This window comes from Phoenix dactylifera, chromosome 7 (genome assembly GCF_009389715.1).
Source record: "Phoenix dactylifera cultivar Barhee BC4 chromosome 7, palm_55x_up_171113_PBpolish2nd_filt_p, whole genome shotgun sequence".
NCBI lineage: Eukaryota > Viridiplantae > Streptophyta > Magnoliopsida > Arecales > Arecaceae > Phoenix > Phoenix dactylifera.
Window position 1 is genome coordinate 3,476,815 of NC_052398.1, and position 16,617 is coordinate 3,493,431.

The window sequence follows — 16,617 nt, forward strand, 5'->3', positions numbered from 1 at the left end:
ATTCTAACCCTTCAAAGAGACAACTGTTTTTTCTCAAAAAGAAAAAGCAGGGAAAAAAAAAGAAAGAAAAAAGACAATTGTTGTGCGGTATGAATCAACAGCTTATGGCTTCTATCAATAAAATAATTCAACTAGGGCACAAGCTTACCATATATATATGCTTCATAAGCCACCGTCACAGTACCTTATATTTGGCTAATCAAAACAACCACCCGATACGATATTGTAAAGTATCCTGCAGTTCAGTTCAATAATATTGTTAATGATTGAACGACGGGTTGCTCCATCATCACATCATCCAGAATTCAAAAGTTACATCGCATGGAAGTGTTAAGGAGGGAGAGAGCTCTTTCAGCATTCAGATCGAAAGCATCGTCCCAGTCCCAGACCTCTCATATCATGTTTCTTTTGAGACATTCCAGTGCTCGAACATCACTCCGTCTTCCAAGCGCAAAGAAAGAAGCAAAACTCTGGAGCTGGAGAGCTTGGATTGCCATTGCGGTCTCCCTCTGCAGCCGGCTTGAATATAAACAAGGCATGCCCCGTTCCCGGGGACCCGAAGAGCCAGTCATGCACGTCCCAGAACACCTGCACCGGCACCTTCTCGACGAGCACCGTCTCATTCCCCCGGAACTTCCATTGGAGGTTGCTCACATGGATCAGGACGACGCCATCGATGCTGATCCACATCTCCGGATCCTGGGGCCCTGAGATCGAGTTCTCCACGACGATGTCGTGCTCCTTCTTCCTCTCATCAAATCTTGCCCTCGTCGTGAAACACTTCTTCCCGAAGACGTTCTCCCTCCTGGACACCAATGCGGCGCTCTCCAGCGCAGGCCTGCATTTGGTTCTCCTGTAGGCTTCCTTCTTGCAGTCGCCCAGCAGGAGGACGACTTCCTCGTTGCATACAAGCGCAACGTAGTGGTGGCCTCCGGAGGGCTCCGGCCCGTTCGAGAACTTCGCCGACCGGAGGTCCCAGTAGAGATCGACGCGCTCGCCGTCGATCTCCAAGGACTTGAAGCCCTTCTTGCTCCAAAAGGGCCACGGCTTTAGCTCCACCTTGCACGTCAACGGGCTGTCGCCGTTGGACTTCTCCACGGAGACTGAGAGGGAGTGGTTCATGAGGTTCTTGCTCCAAACAACGGTCACATTTCGGGGCACCCCAACGATATTGGCCTGGTAGATGGAGATCACCGAGCATTGCGCCGTCTTGTTGCTTGTCGCTTCTTCCCCATGCTTCTCGCCCTCCTCCATATTTGAATATAGAAATCGTGGACTGGAGGACTTAATATTTATCAAACTCTAGCAAGTCAATTTCTTCTTCGTTGTGCAATGCTAACTAAACGTAGAAGATAAGAGCAGCCTTCTTGATCACTAAAAACGAACAACAAAAGAAGGAAGGAAGAATCAAAATGTGAGAAACAGAAAAATTTCCATTTCATGAACGTAGAGTTGTAAGAGAACTTTAGAAGAAGATTGCATGCTGAAATGAATGGCAATAAGAATAAAGCATTTAATTACCTCAGGCTAGAAAACAAATCAATGATCGCAATGCATCAGAATGTGGCCATGAGGGGTGCTTAGAATTAAAAAGTTTGCGATAGCTGCCCCAAGACTCCAGATGGAAATCATGGGATTTACAATAATTAAGTGCTCGATTGATCTATTGGAAGATATGATCAGGAAAACAATTCGAGGAGGAAGAATGCTTTTTCTTGTTCCTGGACCTTTCTTCTTCCTTGCGACGAAAAAAAGAGAGAACAAGGAATAGTTTCAATGACCTAACTAACTAACTATCTAGAATTCTGTTATTCACTTAGCATTCAGGACACATGATTACAGCATTAGAAGGATATTGTAGTTATTTTAGGTGCAAAAGAGAAAGATATCTGTATCTATAATAAGCAAACAGGACGGAGAAAGATTGGCAGGGAGGCAAAAAAGGAGAAAATTTCTCCTTGGTGGTCTGCTGAATTGCCACATCAAACTTCATTAGCATTTTTCCCACCCATCAAAGTGCGTCTCCTCGCCACCCACCCTGATTTCTCAAACCGACAGCGTTATCCAGATTCCTACAATCTTTATGAATCATCCTTCATTTTTCCTTGATCAAATAATTCTGCAAATTGTTTTTATATAATTGAATCCATCAAGACTTGATCACTGATTTATAAATCTTATAATATATGCATATCTATAGACCTATATATTATTGTATTATATGGATAGAAATATATATCATGCATGCATGCATGCAAATATATATATATATATATATATATATATATATATATATATATATATATATATATATATATATATATATATATATATATATATATATATATATATATATATGTATGATGTTGCCGATGGTGGTGCTTCTGTTTCCCTTACTTCTTTCACAACAGAAAAAGATGGACTTTGTATCATCCTTTCCTTCCATAAACAAGTATAAAAATATAGCCGTAAACTTGAATTCTTTTCTTTTTGGGGGACTAATCTTTTAATTTTGCTTTAGTTTTATGAATTGTCGCAATGTTAATTGGCATACAGTCTCTCTGTTGTTATTTTCCAACCAACTGAAGCTATTCAGCACAATCATAGCTACCGGAAGGCTTGATCCTAACATGGTTTGTGCTGCACCGATCCCATCCATTTCAGATTTTGAGCTTCAGAAGATTGGAGCCAAGAATAATGGATAGGTTGCTGCCATCCCATTAAAGACACAATTCTTCTACCATGGAATCATGCACAAGTTTAACATCGAGTCATAACTTTTATGAGCATACTCTATTTGTTCTAAATTTAACAAGCACTAGTGCCCTCCCTCGACGACAAAATTGCAGGCACCTCCATGGCTTCAAGCCATGGGAGTCCATGCTTACAGGGGACAAAACAGCATAAGTTCCCTTCCTTCTCTACAAAATTGCTGGCACTCTATAGATCAATGTGACAAGAGTCCAGGCTTACAAGGGAAATACAGCAAAGTTAGATAAACTAATAACAAACTAATGAGCCAACTGATAGAATCATCTACTACTAGAAGCATGAATCATCACTTCTCCTATGGATTCCAAGCAAATGGCCATGGTTTACTGGAGACAGAAGTTTGCTTGGGACTGGCACAGTCAGCCAGATGATGCACATTGTTCTGAGCCACCACAATATTAGTATGATTCTGCTCTGCTGCACCACCTCCCATCAAATTATGGTTCTCAAACAACCCGATCGAACTATTCAGTGGATGGACAGGAACCACACCCCTGTTGGCAGAGTCATTTTCCAATATTGCACCGACCAATGGCGACGTCGAGGATGTTGGGATTGGAGGCACCACAGTGAAGGGCACCTCATCCATGTTCATTGGAATTGAAGGCACCGTAGCTAAGGGTACCTCATCCATGCTCACTGGCACATAAGGAAACTGCAAGAAACTGAAGCTCCTTGGCTGCGGAGGGTATTGCAAGGAAGTGTTCAGAGTGAGATATGGATCCGAAACCATCAGATCATAACCAGAAGATGTACTTTGGATACCCATCATCCCATCACGAGGAACAATTTCTAGGCATTGGCCTCCCAAGTTGATGGTCTCTCCTCCATTGAAGTGTTGTCTGTCTTTAAGCAATTGGATTCTCTCTTTGATCGCCTCCATCCTTGAGTCCAATTGATGAGCAAGCTCCCTTAGTGACTTGTTCATGGCACAAAGCAAATCATCCGTAGGCAACAGTGGCGTATCAGCTAAATCCCTGATCCTCCTATTGCATGATGCTCGACGTTTGTTGATTTCAGCCTTCATGTAACCTGGTAAGTCGAGTTTGTGCTTGTTTTGGATAACGGTACTAAGCTCTCGGTACCTCTGAATAATGTATCCAGCTGCTTGATTGTCCTCAGGCCATGTCTCTACTTGTCCCTCGGGTCCAAAGCTTATCGCCAAGGCCGGTATATCACAAAGGATGGCCAATTCACTAGCCTTCTTCTTTAGCCCTCCTATTCTCTTCCTATAGGTTGCCGACCGTTTGCGCTGTTCTTCAATGAACTTTAGCTGCACCTTGGGGCGGCCCATGTCGAAAATTTCGTTGAGCCTGCAAAGAATGTTTATGAGTGTATTCTCAGAAAAAGGGAAAAAAAAAGAAGGTTTGATCTTTCTTGTAATATATACTAATCTCAAAAGCCTGTTCAAGACAAACATGAAATAATTGCAAGCTTGTGAACTGAAAAACAGAAATTTGGAAGAAAATATCGAATTTCTCACAAAGATCAGAAAGTTGAGAAAGAAAGATCTGATCCTAAAAACAGGGGGGAAAGGAAATACTTTACTTAATGATGGTCATTATAGATTTCTTTCCAAGCATATAATCAAAACTAACATATAGCATCAATAACTAAAAAAACTTAGAAATCTTTCACTCATAAGCCTTGGCTCGGTTATGATCAGTTCTGTAAATCATCATGTAATGCATGGAGATTTACCATCGAAATTTTTTTTCCCTTAATTAAGAGAATATTGTGAATATGGAGACTTATTTGCTTTCAGATCAAAACTCCTTTTTCATGCTGCATACAGTGTCTAAAACATGAAAAAGTTTATTATTTTGCATAGTTAGATGATTATCTTAAACCAGATCGAAACTAACCAACAGCATAACACGCCACCTTTGACATTACTATATATATATGTGTCATGACTCACTTTTTTTCCATTGAGCACTTATCTGAAACTCTTTCTTTTGAGAAAACTTTCAAAATTTTATGATTTTTTCTATTGTCATACAACGTGTTCTTCAACTCGTTGGTATCAGTATATACATCAAAAAATTCACGTAACCATGACAAGTAGTTATAACCTACAACGGCTCACAAGAGAGTTAAATAAGAGTTAACAAATAATTAACTACCTGTAATCCAAAAGAAAACTAAACAAGATTAAGTTTAATCATATGAAGGTCGCCATGGTATTAATGCCCTCGAGAAAGAAAAACATAAAAGGGAAACGCAGTCTTGAAGGCTTGGACTTACCTTGCTAGAAAAGAAAAACCCTAGTCTTCTTTGAGAAAGGAGAAGGGGGACGCGGTGGGGGGCAGTCTTCAATTCCTCGCAAGAAAATTTGGTTCCCCTGATTGCACTCCCTCTTGCATAAATAGCTCTTGCAGAGGAGATCTCGGCCGTCTCGGTTTCGGATTTAAGATACGGAAGGTTGGAAAGTAAGGAAGGTTAACTTATATTAAAGGTATTAGTTAGAATAACCCATGCTCTGATTAAGAAAGTATTTCTAAGTTTGGTTAATTTGTTTCCTCAGAAACGAGTTCCGCTATTCTTTTAAGATTCTTATTCTTTCTAGATTACAGATGTTAATATAAATCCATCGTTACTCTATTTTCTCAAAAGAATACCCTTAATTAGTAAGGTTAGATGTTAATATATGTATGTATGTAGTTATCCGGAGTGGTGGAACCCAACAAGGGCGTGTTGGGTCATCTACGCTGGGATTTAGGTGGGCCTGATTGTGGGCCTTCATATTTTTATGGGCCTACATTCTTTTGGGGCTGCCGGGTTTTGGGCTTCCTTTTTTGTTGGAAAGCATGATTACACTCTGTTTACTTTTCTTTTAATTCGTATATATACAAAACTATAATACAAAATCTATGTTTATCCTAGTAGGACCGTCCCTATAATTTGATATAAATTTCTCTCTTAGTTGAGACTGAATTTTCCCAAAATAAAAAAAATATTACAAAATTATTTAAATTTGGACAAAAGTCATGTTTCGTCGCATCACTTAGTTTCTAATAGTGCAATCGAGTTGAGGACGAGCAAAATAACAATATTTGGTTTCATTAGGCATTTTAGACGAGTGAAAAGGCTCAAAATGGTATCATATGAAGTCCAATAGACCTAGGTCGTAGATTTTGAAAAATTATTCAATCTTAAAAAGTATATTAAAAAACAGATATTGTATATAAAAATCATGCTTTTCACGAGTTTTGATGCACGACACAGCTTTGAATATGACAAATTTGCTCCAAACTCTATTTAGACGTATCTTAAGTGGCCAAGCTCGTTTATAACAAGTTTTGCGATCCTCCTAAACCAAAGAGTGAAGACAAATATATGGGCGGTCATGAAAGTTTATACTTGCAATTGCGATCATATCAGAAACATGTCTGCAAGAAGGCAAGAAGGAAATATTGATCATGAATATGGACACCATAATTCATGGCCAAAATATTAGCCCTGGCTATGCCTTCCTCCTATCCTTTCCTCTTGTCGGAGTCTCGAGATATCTTTTCTAGGTCTTTTGCTCCTCCGTCTTCACTTCTCCTTGCTACTTAATGTGGCTTGGCTTCCCATGTGCATTCTATATCCAACTTCCATTTCCACATGTAATCGTATAAAAGCTACGCAATTAATCACACCATTTTTATTTTCCATGTTGGGTCAAAACTCTTCATATTGATATGAATCATCTTCACTAAACTAAGGAGTCTTAATCTGCTCAAGTTCAAAATTCAAATGGAGATTTGATCCTAAATCATGGGTTATCCACGTGTTGTGAAATGGTCCACGATTGACATGTGGCGAGCCTGTCTCATAAACATGGCAGGCCTTATAAATCAGAAGTTGTTCCACAATGCACAAATAGCTTATGATTTAGATTTGGACCTCTCCAATTCAACCTAGTTTGCCCAAATTCATTTGTGGTTTAACTTGATATGGATCCGTCATGGAGATCGCTTCAACTTGTTTGTTGCTATAACCTTTCATCAAGTTTGTGTTGGACGATGTTTCAATAGTCTTTGGCACTCAAGGTCTTGGTCAAGCCTCATCGTTTTAGAATTTGACTTGTTGATTTGGACTAGTATGATTACTAAGTGATGAAATTGGTTGGGCTTGATTTGATGTCATAAAGATCTAAATCTCCAGGTAAAGTTGATTTACAGCTGGGTTGATGGTGTTCACCCAATTGCCCTGTTGGTTCGATTCGAATTGGGTCACTTACAATCCGATCTAAACCAGCTTTCCACCATCTTATTGTATGAATGGCTCACACACAAATAATTAGAGAGAAGCGCCACCTTCCAAGTTCTCATCTCTGTGAGATAACACTCAGCATTTCTCCAAAATTCAAAAAAAATAAAAAATTATGATTACATTAAAGTTATCTAAATATATTAAAAATCACCATATATATAAAACAATATTTTAAAAAGTCGTGTATATCTAAATATACTAGAAGTCAGTGCGCATAGAAAAAAAAATTAGGAAGAAATTATTGGTCGTTCGACTGCCATGCATAAAAAATTAAAGTTAGAATTATTTTGGAAAGCCGTTAACTAATTCCACACACGTAGAAAAAAAATGTTAATAAATTTGAATTTGAGTATGACTCTTTTTAATTATTTTTGAAAAAATTATTGGCCATTTAGAGTTTATGCATATAAAGGGAAGAAGAATAGAATTTGAATTTAGAATTATTTTAGAAAATTGTTAATTAATTTATATAAAAAAATCCCTTTTAGAAAAAAATTTTCTGTAGAGGCAAACTTTTTTTTTTCAAAAATATTTCTCTCTGTGCAAGCAGAGAGAAAAATATTTGACTTAAATTTAAATTTGAGTAGGATTCTTCTTAACTATTTATAAAAAAAATTGACTTTAGAGTTCTTTTAAAAAACCATTAATCTTAATTACGTTAAAAAAATTATTAGCCTTTTAAAATCCATGAACACAAAAAAAAAATTGAATTTTAAATTGTTTAAGAAATATATTAATTGTTTTAGTAAGTCGTGTTTAAATTAATTATAAAGATTTTCTGAAAAGGAAGTTTTTCCCCCACAAATTTAGATAAAAAATCGAAAAAATATTTATTACGTTGTTTAAAGTTATTTAAAAATCTATCTATAGACCTTTTTTTTCTGTATTTGATGTGCCAATTAATATCATGACGACCAACGCGAGCACCAAAAAAAAAAAAAAACCCTTACAATCGGATGTAAATCGGCAATACACCATCTCATCGTATGGATGACTCACACAGAATTAGAGAAGCAGCACCGCCTCGTTCCCATTTCCACTCATTCCTCATTCCCCAGAGGTCCTACGAAGTGATAAGTCCACGTCAGCTCCACGTGGCAAATGGCGGTGCCAACCGTTCCCCCATCCAAGGACGATAACCCTCACCCGGTTGCGATGTGGACACGTGTCCATAAGCCGTGAAGGAACCTTTGAGGTATATCCTTGCGGTGGGTGGGGCTTATAAGAGCCGCCCTCGTGAAAGGCTTTGTTTACGCTTGGGCTTCCTTGCCATTCCCCGGCCTTCAATACTAAACCAAACCATGTCTGCCTTCGTAGGAAAATACGCCGGTAAGCTTATTCCCCATCACTCATTTCTCTTTCATGATAACAGAGGTGGATTTTTTTTCTTTTCTTAATTGTTGTTGGAGTAAAGCTTGAAAACTCTTTCTAGGTGTTCCTCTTATAGGTTTTGTACGCCAATAAAATATATCTTTCACAAGACAACACTCTGAATGATCAATGAGGACAAGTATGTTACTTATTTGTTTAATTAAATAAAAAAATTTAACAAAATCTAATTTTAGAAAGATAAATTTTTGATTTTATTTTACTAATTTATGCCGGCAAAATTCGTAGCCTATTTGCCCATTTCTATAGGATTGGACTTAAAATTGTATAGGATTCGTAAATTGAGCCATTTATTTAAGTATGACCATGTGTCAACCAAATTCTATCTAACCTAAATCCTATGTTAAGAAAAAAAAAACCTACATAGATTTTTTTTTCTTGGTACATGCTAAAGACTAGGATCTTGGTTGGATTTGGACAGATTTTTAAAAAATGAAAGCTAGATGGGCCAATAAGTCGGATTCCTACAGAATTTTTAATCCAATTATGTGGAAACATCCAAACAAGCCCTAAGCTAGCATAAAATTTAGAATTTAGACCACACCAGTAATACCGAGTCAAGAAGCACTCTCAGGATTCTTTCATGAAACCATTCTAGTATTGAACTTATCCATGTTATGAATAAATAGCCATGTGCTTAGATCTATGGACATAATTTTTGTTGCTGGAGTGGAGCTTATCAATAGGAGATCTCCCTCTCTTTTTTTCAAAGAAGGTCGTACAGTGGCAAAATTACTTGTAATATCCTATGCTAGCTTTATATAGAAACCATGCCATCTTCTTTAAAGATAAATTAATCCATTGGTTATGAAATATAATCTTACCTACCTATCTTCTCGTTCGCATTCTTACGAACACATCTATGGTTTGACCACCGCAATATTTACCTATTTTGATAACTCTTCTTTGGTTGGGCTGACCAAAATTTTCTTTGCTTTCCAGATGAACTTATCAAGACGGCCAGGTACATAGCGACTCCCGGCAAGGGCATTCTGGCCGCCGACGAGAGCACCGGCACGATCGGCAAACGCCTCGCAAGCATCAACGTTGAGAACATCGAGTCCAACCGGCAAGCCCTCCGCGAGCTCCTCTTCACATCGCCGAACGCCCTCTCCTGCCTCTCCGGAGTCATCCTCTTCGAAGAGACGCTCTACCAGAAGAGCTCCGACGGGACGCCGTTCGTCGACGTCCTGATGGAGAACTCGGTCATCCCCGGCATCAAGGTGGACAAGGGCACCGTGGAGATCGCCGGCACCAAGTCGGAGACCACCACCCAAGGCTTCGACTCCCTGGGGGCCCGCTGCCAGCAGTACTACAAGGCCGGCGCCCGGTTTGCGAAATGGAGGGCCGTCCTCAAGATTGGGCCCGCCGAGCCGTCGGAGCTCGCCATCCAGCAGAATGCCCAGGGGCTGGCGCGGTACGCCATCATATGCCAAGAGAACGGGCTCGCGCCCATCGTCGAGCCGGAAATCCTCACCGACGGCGACCATGACATCACCAAGTGTGCGGCGGTCACCGAGAGGGTGCTCGCCGCCGTCTACAAGGCGCTCAACGATCACCATGTGCTCCTCGAGGGCACCCTCCTCAAGCCCAACATGGTGACCCCTGGCTCCGACAGCCCCAAGGTACTAACGTCCTCTTGTGGACCTTTTATCTCTCTTTTTTTTTTTTTTTGATTTTTTTTACATAAATACTCTTCTAAAAATTTAAATTTACGTAAATTTTTTTAAAAATTTATATTTATTACTGTATTATTATGAAACACCACTTTTGCACAAATGTCCCTAATATAACAATTTTTCTAACATTGTTAATAAAATTCATATTTTTTAATTAAAAGTAAAATAAAATTTTAAAATTATTTTTTTGTTCTCCATCGTGATCGCCTTATTAATGTTTCTTTTTGCACGTCTACTCATTAAAAATATTTTAGTCATTTTAATTTGAAACCGTTAATTTTTTAACAGCGTTAGATGATGCGGGTATATATGCAAAAATACGGATAAAAAAAAGAGCGAAATAGCAAAATAAGTGTTTTACGAGGGGTATACATGTAAATATCATTTTTGGAAAGATATTCATGCAAAGTTTGATTTTTAAAAGGATATTTATGCAAAAAGTCCTTTTTTTTTTAGGTAAATCGAATGGATTAAACCATTTGAGCCACGAAAATATATATATAAAAATATTGAACAATTGAACCAAGATATTTGCCAAAAAAAATTCATAAATATATATATAATATGGTCGGCCACAAACAACACAATCCAATTAACTGCACTATTAGTTTTTCTGTAAATATGCACGACTTCGATATAAAACAAACTGCCCATCATCCGCCAGCAATCCTACAAAAAGCGATAGAATCTAGCATTAGTAGAAGGTGGATCTGAAAACCATCTGATAACCGTCAAAAAAATTTACTTAAAACACCAGTAATTTCTTTGGATGATGAACTGTTTCATTCTTTTTTGTGTGTGTGATTTTTAGGTGACCCCTGAAGTGATAGCGGAGTACACGGTGGCGGCGCTGCGACGAACCGTCCCCCCGGCCGTCCCCGGGATTGTGTTCCTGTCCGGTGGGCAGAGCGAGGAGGAGGCGACGCTGAACCTGAACGCCATGAACAAGCTGAAAGTGGTGAAGCCATGGACTCTGTCCTTCTCATTTGGACGGGCCCTTCAGCAGAGCACCATTAAGAAGTGGGCTGGCAAGAAGGAGAACGTTCCGGCGGCCCAGCAGGCGTTCCTGGCGAGGTGCAAGGCCAATTCGGAGGCTACGCTCGGGAAGTACGCCGGGGGAAGTGCCGATGCCGCGGCTTCCGAGAGCTTGTACGTCAAGGGATACAAATACTAGTGTGGATTCCCATGATCATTTTCTCAAGTGTACTTGCCTCTTTAAGATCTCTCTCTAATCTCCCTCCCTTTAACCATATTCACCCATATTTTGGGCTGTTAATCTTTATTTCCAGCTGTTCATACATAACACTTCTGCTCTGATATTAATTTACTGGTCTTTTAACTTGGCGATCCAATTATTGTTAGTAATTTAGTATCATTTCTTGACATTCAATTGCTTTTATCCTAATTAGAATCGATTATATTTCATCTTTATGCTGGTTGTTCATCGTGATAATTCATTGTGATCTTGAACAATATTTTTTTTTTGTATTAATATTCAACTAATCATCTAGTTGTTATACTAGGTGAGAAAGTTTGATCGACTAACTGGAGTCATGTTTCATTGATGAAATCTAGATGAGTGATATGTGATCAATAATTGGCTTAACTGGGATCATGTATGAGCAGTTTGTCTGCATTTATAATTTGTGAAAGGTAACCTGGTCTATTTTATTTGTCACGACAACTATTAATATCCCTTGATGTGAGTTCATTAATTTAGAATGCATAGGAATAAGTCTATGTGCTATGCGCTAGAAATTTGAGGTATAATTGTCAAAATCACCGTCATCTATTACAAGGTTCACTATCTTGGTATTGGATCTCGTACTGATACCATTCTATTACAATATTATACGTAGTATGGTACGAGACAACGAGATGTACCGATTTAGTACCGCTATGGTTCAGTACATCCGATACAGTATGGTACCGATATGTATGGTAAATTTTCATCTATTCAATTAGCCCGTTAATTTCCGCCTTACAAGAATTAGAAATAGCCCATAAACCCTTGCACCATGTACATCAAGCCACGTAATTCTTCAACTCAAGTTAAAAAGATGGGAGATGAGGAGTTCACGAAAGGCCGGTTCAGCCATGCCCCGGTCCATGAAAGACCCATACCCGACCCGATAAGATGATGGGCATGTTGTTCTTTGGATACAGAACCACTTCTAAATCCCGTTGCCGACTCCAGAACAGACCAGACCAGAAAATCCAACAATTTGATGGTCAGGATCTTCTGATCCACATGTCCGACCATCGAAACGAACTGTATACAAACCAAAAGAAATAAGAGGCCAAGTCCAAATAGATCAATTAGCCTCTCTCCCTCTCTCTCTCTCTCTCTCTCTCCGTTCTCCCTCTTTTATAGTTTCTCTTATGTCGTCCCTCTCCGCTTCTCTCCGCCTCTTCTCCCCCAAACTCCCCCAAACCTTCCCCAAATCCCCCTTCTTCCCTTCCAAACCATTTCTCATCTTCTCCTCCTCCATCTCCTTCCAACGCCTCCCTAAATCCCCTCTTTCCGAGCCCCTCAGAGCCCAGCAGCGAGAGGCCGAGGTCGACCTCTGCGTGCTCCCCCCCAGATTGCAAGAGATCATCGTCCTCTTCCAGTCTGTCCCGGAACCCAAGGCCAAGTACCAACAGCTCCTCCACTACGGCGCCCAGCTCCCCCCTCTCGACCCCCGCTTCAAGACCGACGACCAGCGCGTCCGCGGCTGCGTCTCCCAGGTGTGGGTCCGCGCCTTCCGCGACGCCGACGACCCCGCCGCCGTCCGCTTCGAGGCCGACTCCGACTCCGCCCTCACCAAGGGGCTCGCCGCGCTCCTTGTCTTCGGCCTCTCCGGCTCCCTCGCCCCCGTCATCGCCTCGGTCCCGCCCGGCTTCGTTCACCTGCTCGGCCTCCAGCAGAGCCTTACGCCCTCCAGGAATAACGGGTTCCTGAACATGCTCAAGCTCATGCAGCAGAAGGCCCTCCAGCTCTATTCCCAGGTCGGTAATTCGGAAATTAACGGGGTTTCAGAATCCAAGGGAGGGAATTCGGGTGCCAAAGGTGGAATCTTGGAGGATAAAATTTCGATCTTGGGTGAAAAAACTGATAAAACTGGCGAAGATTCGATCTTTAGAGAGGTTTTGAGTGCCAACAGGAGCGGCGATTCGCTACCCTATGGGCATTTGAAGGTTGATGGACACGGTATGGATAGCGCCGATGTGGTGCAGAAAAGTTCTGGTGGTGGGATTGGTGGGAGAAGGGAGAGGATTAGGCAGGGATTGGAGAGGGAGCTATCTCCGGTGGAATTGGAGGTGGAGGATATATCATATCAACATGCGGGCCATGCTGGGGTTAGGGGGAATAGTGATGGAGAAACCCATTTCAATGTGAGGGTGGTATCCAAAGAGTTTGAAGGGAAGAGTTTGGTGAAGAGGCACAGGCTTGTTTATGACCTGTTGCAAGAGGAGTTGCAGACTGGATTGCACGCCCTCTCCATAGTTGCAAAGACTCCATCCGAAGCCCAATCCAGTTAGATATGCACTGAATGGAACCAGGTTTTGTTACTTTGTTTTTTCAATCCCCTCTCTTAAATTAATCAAACATGAGCTTTACAAAGCATAGAGACATGCTGCATCGTTTGTATGCGTAGATTTTCTTGTAATCTACCTGATTATAAAACCAATAATCTTGCTGATTATAGAACCAATGTTGGAAAAAATTGAATATTTTGCGAGTTTAAAGTCTAGCTGTCTTAATTTTTTCTCAAAAGAATTTGTTTTCAAACTTGGTGATTAGGTTTATACCATTAACTTCTATTCAAACATATTAGTTAAGAATAAAAGATTGTACACTCAATATAGAAAACAGATTAAAAGTTGGCTTCTTGGTTCATCTGTTCTTTTGGTGTTAGTGTGGTGAAGATATAAAAAAGGAACTTAGAGAATAATTGCAATAAGGGTTGTTGATAGTTGTAATGCTTATTTCTGATACTGACATATTCCACAGCTATGAGTACTATTGAACTCTAGAATTTTTATGGCTGGATTGTTTATATGCTTTTTTGAGGAAAATCATTTATAAACCAACTCATGCTGGTGCCTTTGTTCTTAAGCTGAAGAGAATGAAAGGATTTCATGGGATTCTAGATCCTCCGTTGTTAGCGTAGTATTCCTGATCATCTTGGTATGGAGGTCAAGGAATTTCAACCACAATTTTTATCATTTTCTCCTGTAACATCAAATTGCCTTGGACTCCATACATTAGAATCATGTGGATCAGCTTTAAAGCAATTTTACCAGTATTCTTGTGTGCATCCTCCTTTTACTGATCCTTGTCATGTTGCAAATGTGTTAGTGACATCGTGTTAACTCTTATAACATGTTATAGAGGAGGAAAGTATGATGGTTGGAGGATCGATTTTCTTGCTACTGATGCCCTTCTTAATTGAAGAGAGGCTCAAGGTCATCCTGCATTGTATCAGATGCCCTTTGTACTTTATCACTTGGTATATTTTTTTCATCTTCTGCTGTTGTTTGATATGCTTCTTATCCTTCCTGTTGCCTTGTAATACTGATTTAATAAATTCTTTTTAATCCTTAAAAATAAATGCAGTGTTGCTGCATTGTATCGTAGTTGGTAGTAGGACTTTGGTTCCATAAGCTTACTATCCTTTCTACTTCTTTTTGCTTGTACTACTCTATTGGTTGAGTAAGTTCTTACCAATTTAATCAGGATATGACCAAAAAAAGGGTAACTATGAGGCATTTGTATTACCTGGTAAGAGTTGATTCTGAATATTAGACCTTAATTTGTCGTTATAGTTGCATAGGTAAGCACATGCATATTGTAACAATGAAGAATTTTATCGGGAAAACTTCGCATTGGTACATAGTAATCCAATATTTGAATACTAATTCTTCATGTGAATCTCAAGCAGCCTAATCCCAATTATATAGGGGTGTTGTGGTAGATTTAGGCATGTTCTATAAAAGTTTGAGAATATTCTTACAATGAATGCTACACTTGACACAAACCATCTATTAGTTGGCTCCCATTTCCTTGGCCAAGGCAACTTTAGGAAAGAGAAGTGCCCGCGGTTAACCTAGATGCCAATTTGGCCAATCAATGTTATCGGTTACACAATACATTCATGCAATTGGGTAGCATGCCTCATGGCTTCCCGGGACCTTGAAGGAATCTAGGCAAAGAGGCAAGATTGGTTTAACTTATGAATTTCATCTCTTATGGAGTAGTAAGTGAGAACATGAGTGTAGGAAACTTACTAGGAAGCCACTTCTCCCTACAAGTTTATAGTAGTGAAGCTGTTTATTTGACATAGTTGTAAATAATTGTTACTTAACATCTGTGCAAGAGTTTCGTTGCGTCTTATTGTCATTTAGGGAATTAGTAATTGATGGCGATGATTGCATGCCATCAAAAAAGGTAGTTTTCAGTACTAAATACCAAATTGGTCATTGTTGTGAGATAATGCTAGCCTATGTTTTTCCTTTTGGGTGTTTCATTTTCCTGGTTCTTAACATCACCTATGGCCTTTGGTGAAAAGCAAGGGCCATTGAGACTCTGTCGTTGCTTTCAGAATCAAAAAGAGGACTTGTTCTTTGCTCGAAAATTTCCCCAGATGTACCAAAAAAAAACTTAAAATCTACATGTTCTATCTCGGCAAAGTACCTTTTGTTTTTCCTAAACTTTCTTTTTTTTTTATTTTTATTTTCCTTCATTCAGTTACCCTCTCCCATAGCTTTGAACTCATAATCTATAAATGGTGCATTTTGTGTGTGTGTGCATATGTATGTGTTTGTGTCTTCTTTCAAAGCTTTTCTTCATTAGTGGATATTATTTGCTTCAATATCTCATTTTAAAGGTTCATTGATTAAACTAACTTCTCACATAAATAATTATCTTTATGTTAACTATGGTCCTAAAGTGTTACCTCTTTATTCATGCCAGACCCCTATATAATTTTCTTAAATGCCTGACTTTTCATCTGCATGCTTGTTTCTATCCAATCTTCACTCTTAGGACCGACTCGGTCAACAACTTCTGAAAGTATCCTCTCTTTCTTCATGTAATATCATCATTTCTGATAACCTCTCCACTTTTGATTCTTTATGCATCTAACTTGTTGCAAAGACGTTCCCTCATCTTTGTGAGCTTTTAGATACTTTCCTCACCATATTTTGGGTGAGTATTTTGGTAAGAAAAGGCTGTGGTAATGGACAAGAAGAAAACTCTTTCAACATTAAGTTTTTCTCCAATTTTTTTTTTTTAATCATTGTTATAGTGAAGTTCTAATAAGAATCGAGTCATTGGGAAACCTTTGTAAGTTCGGCCATTTGAGGGCCTTATATAGAAATCTGGGCTGGGTAATTCTAGCCTTTTGCTCGAACCACCAGAAGCCTGTCAGTCACCTATCGTAGCACACACCAGGGCTAGTCTAAACTTGCTATGAGAACAAATTGCAATTAAATCCTTGCAAGTTAAAGCTACTCGGGGGTTGCTAATGGA

General features: G+C 39.5%; 4 protein-coding genes across 6 annotated transcripts; 2 read left to right on the forward strand and 2 right to left on the reverse strand.

Annotated features, from left to right (window-relative positions):
- Positions 1–197: 197 nt before the first annotated feature.
- Positions 198–1,413, reverse strand: LOC103702440. The gene has a single exon (XM_008784879.3). The coding sequence runs from the start codon at positions 1,252–1,254 to the stop codon at positions 433–435; it is 822 nt and encodes a 273-aa protein (XP_008783101.2). The 5' UTR covers positions 1,255–1,413; the 3' UTR covers positions 198–432.
- Positions 1,414–2,788: 1,375 nt separating this feature from the next.
- LOC103702439 (agamous-like MADS-box protein AGL14) lies at positions 2,789–5,165 on the reverse strand. Its single transcript, XM_008784878.2, has 2 exons — positions 5,020–5,165; positions 2,789–4,085 (listed from the first exon to the last, which is right to left on the reverse strand). The coding sequence occupies exon 2, from the start codon at positions 4,064–4,066 to the stop codon at positions 3,068–3,070; it is 999 nt and encodes a 332-aa protein (XP_008783100.1). The 5' UTR covers positions 4,067–4,085; positions 5,020–5,165; the 3' UTR covers positions 2,789–3,067.
- Positions 5,166–8,252: 3,087 nt separating this feature from the next.
- LOC103702365 (fructose-bisphosphate aldolase 5, cytosolic) lies at positions 8,253–11,447 on the forward strand. The gene is made up of 3 exons (XM_008784771.4): positions 8,253–8,361; positions 9,364–10,046; positions 10,912–11,447. Exons 1-3 carry the CDS (start codon positions 8,334–8,336, stop codon positions 11,272–11,274), a joined length of 1,074 nt encoding a protein of 357 aa, XP_008782993.1. The 5' UTR covers positions 8,253–8,333; the 3' UTR covers positions 11,275–11,447.
- An 85-nt stretch (positions 11,448–11,532) lies between these two features.
- Positions 11,533–14,690, forward strand: LOC103702438 (sufE-like protein 1, chloroplastic/mitochondrial). Of its 3 annotated transcripts, none has more exons than XM_039127950.1 (2): positions 11,533–13,646; positions 14,446–14,690. In XM_039127950.1, the coding sequence occupies exon 1, from the start codon at positions 12,483–12,485 to the stop codon at positions 13,623–13,625; it is 1,143 nt and encodes a 380-aa protein (XP_038983878.1). In that variant the 5' UTR covers positions 11,533–12,482; the 3' UTR covers positions 13,626–13,646; positions 14,446–14,690. The 3 variants fall into 3 exon arrangements, with proteins under 3 accessions (XP_038983878.1, XP_038983879.1, XP_038983880.1); XM_039127951.1 differs by having other exon boundaries at positions 14,479–14,690; XM_039127952.1 differs by lacking the exon at positions 14,446–14,690 and having other exon boundaries at positions 11,533–13,180; positions 13,220–14,404.
- The last annotated feature ends 1,927 nt before the right edge of the window (positions 14,691–16,617 follow it).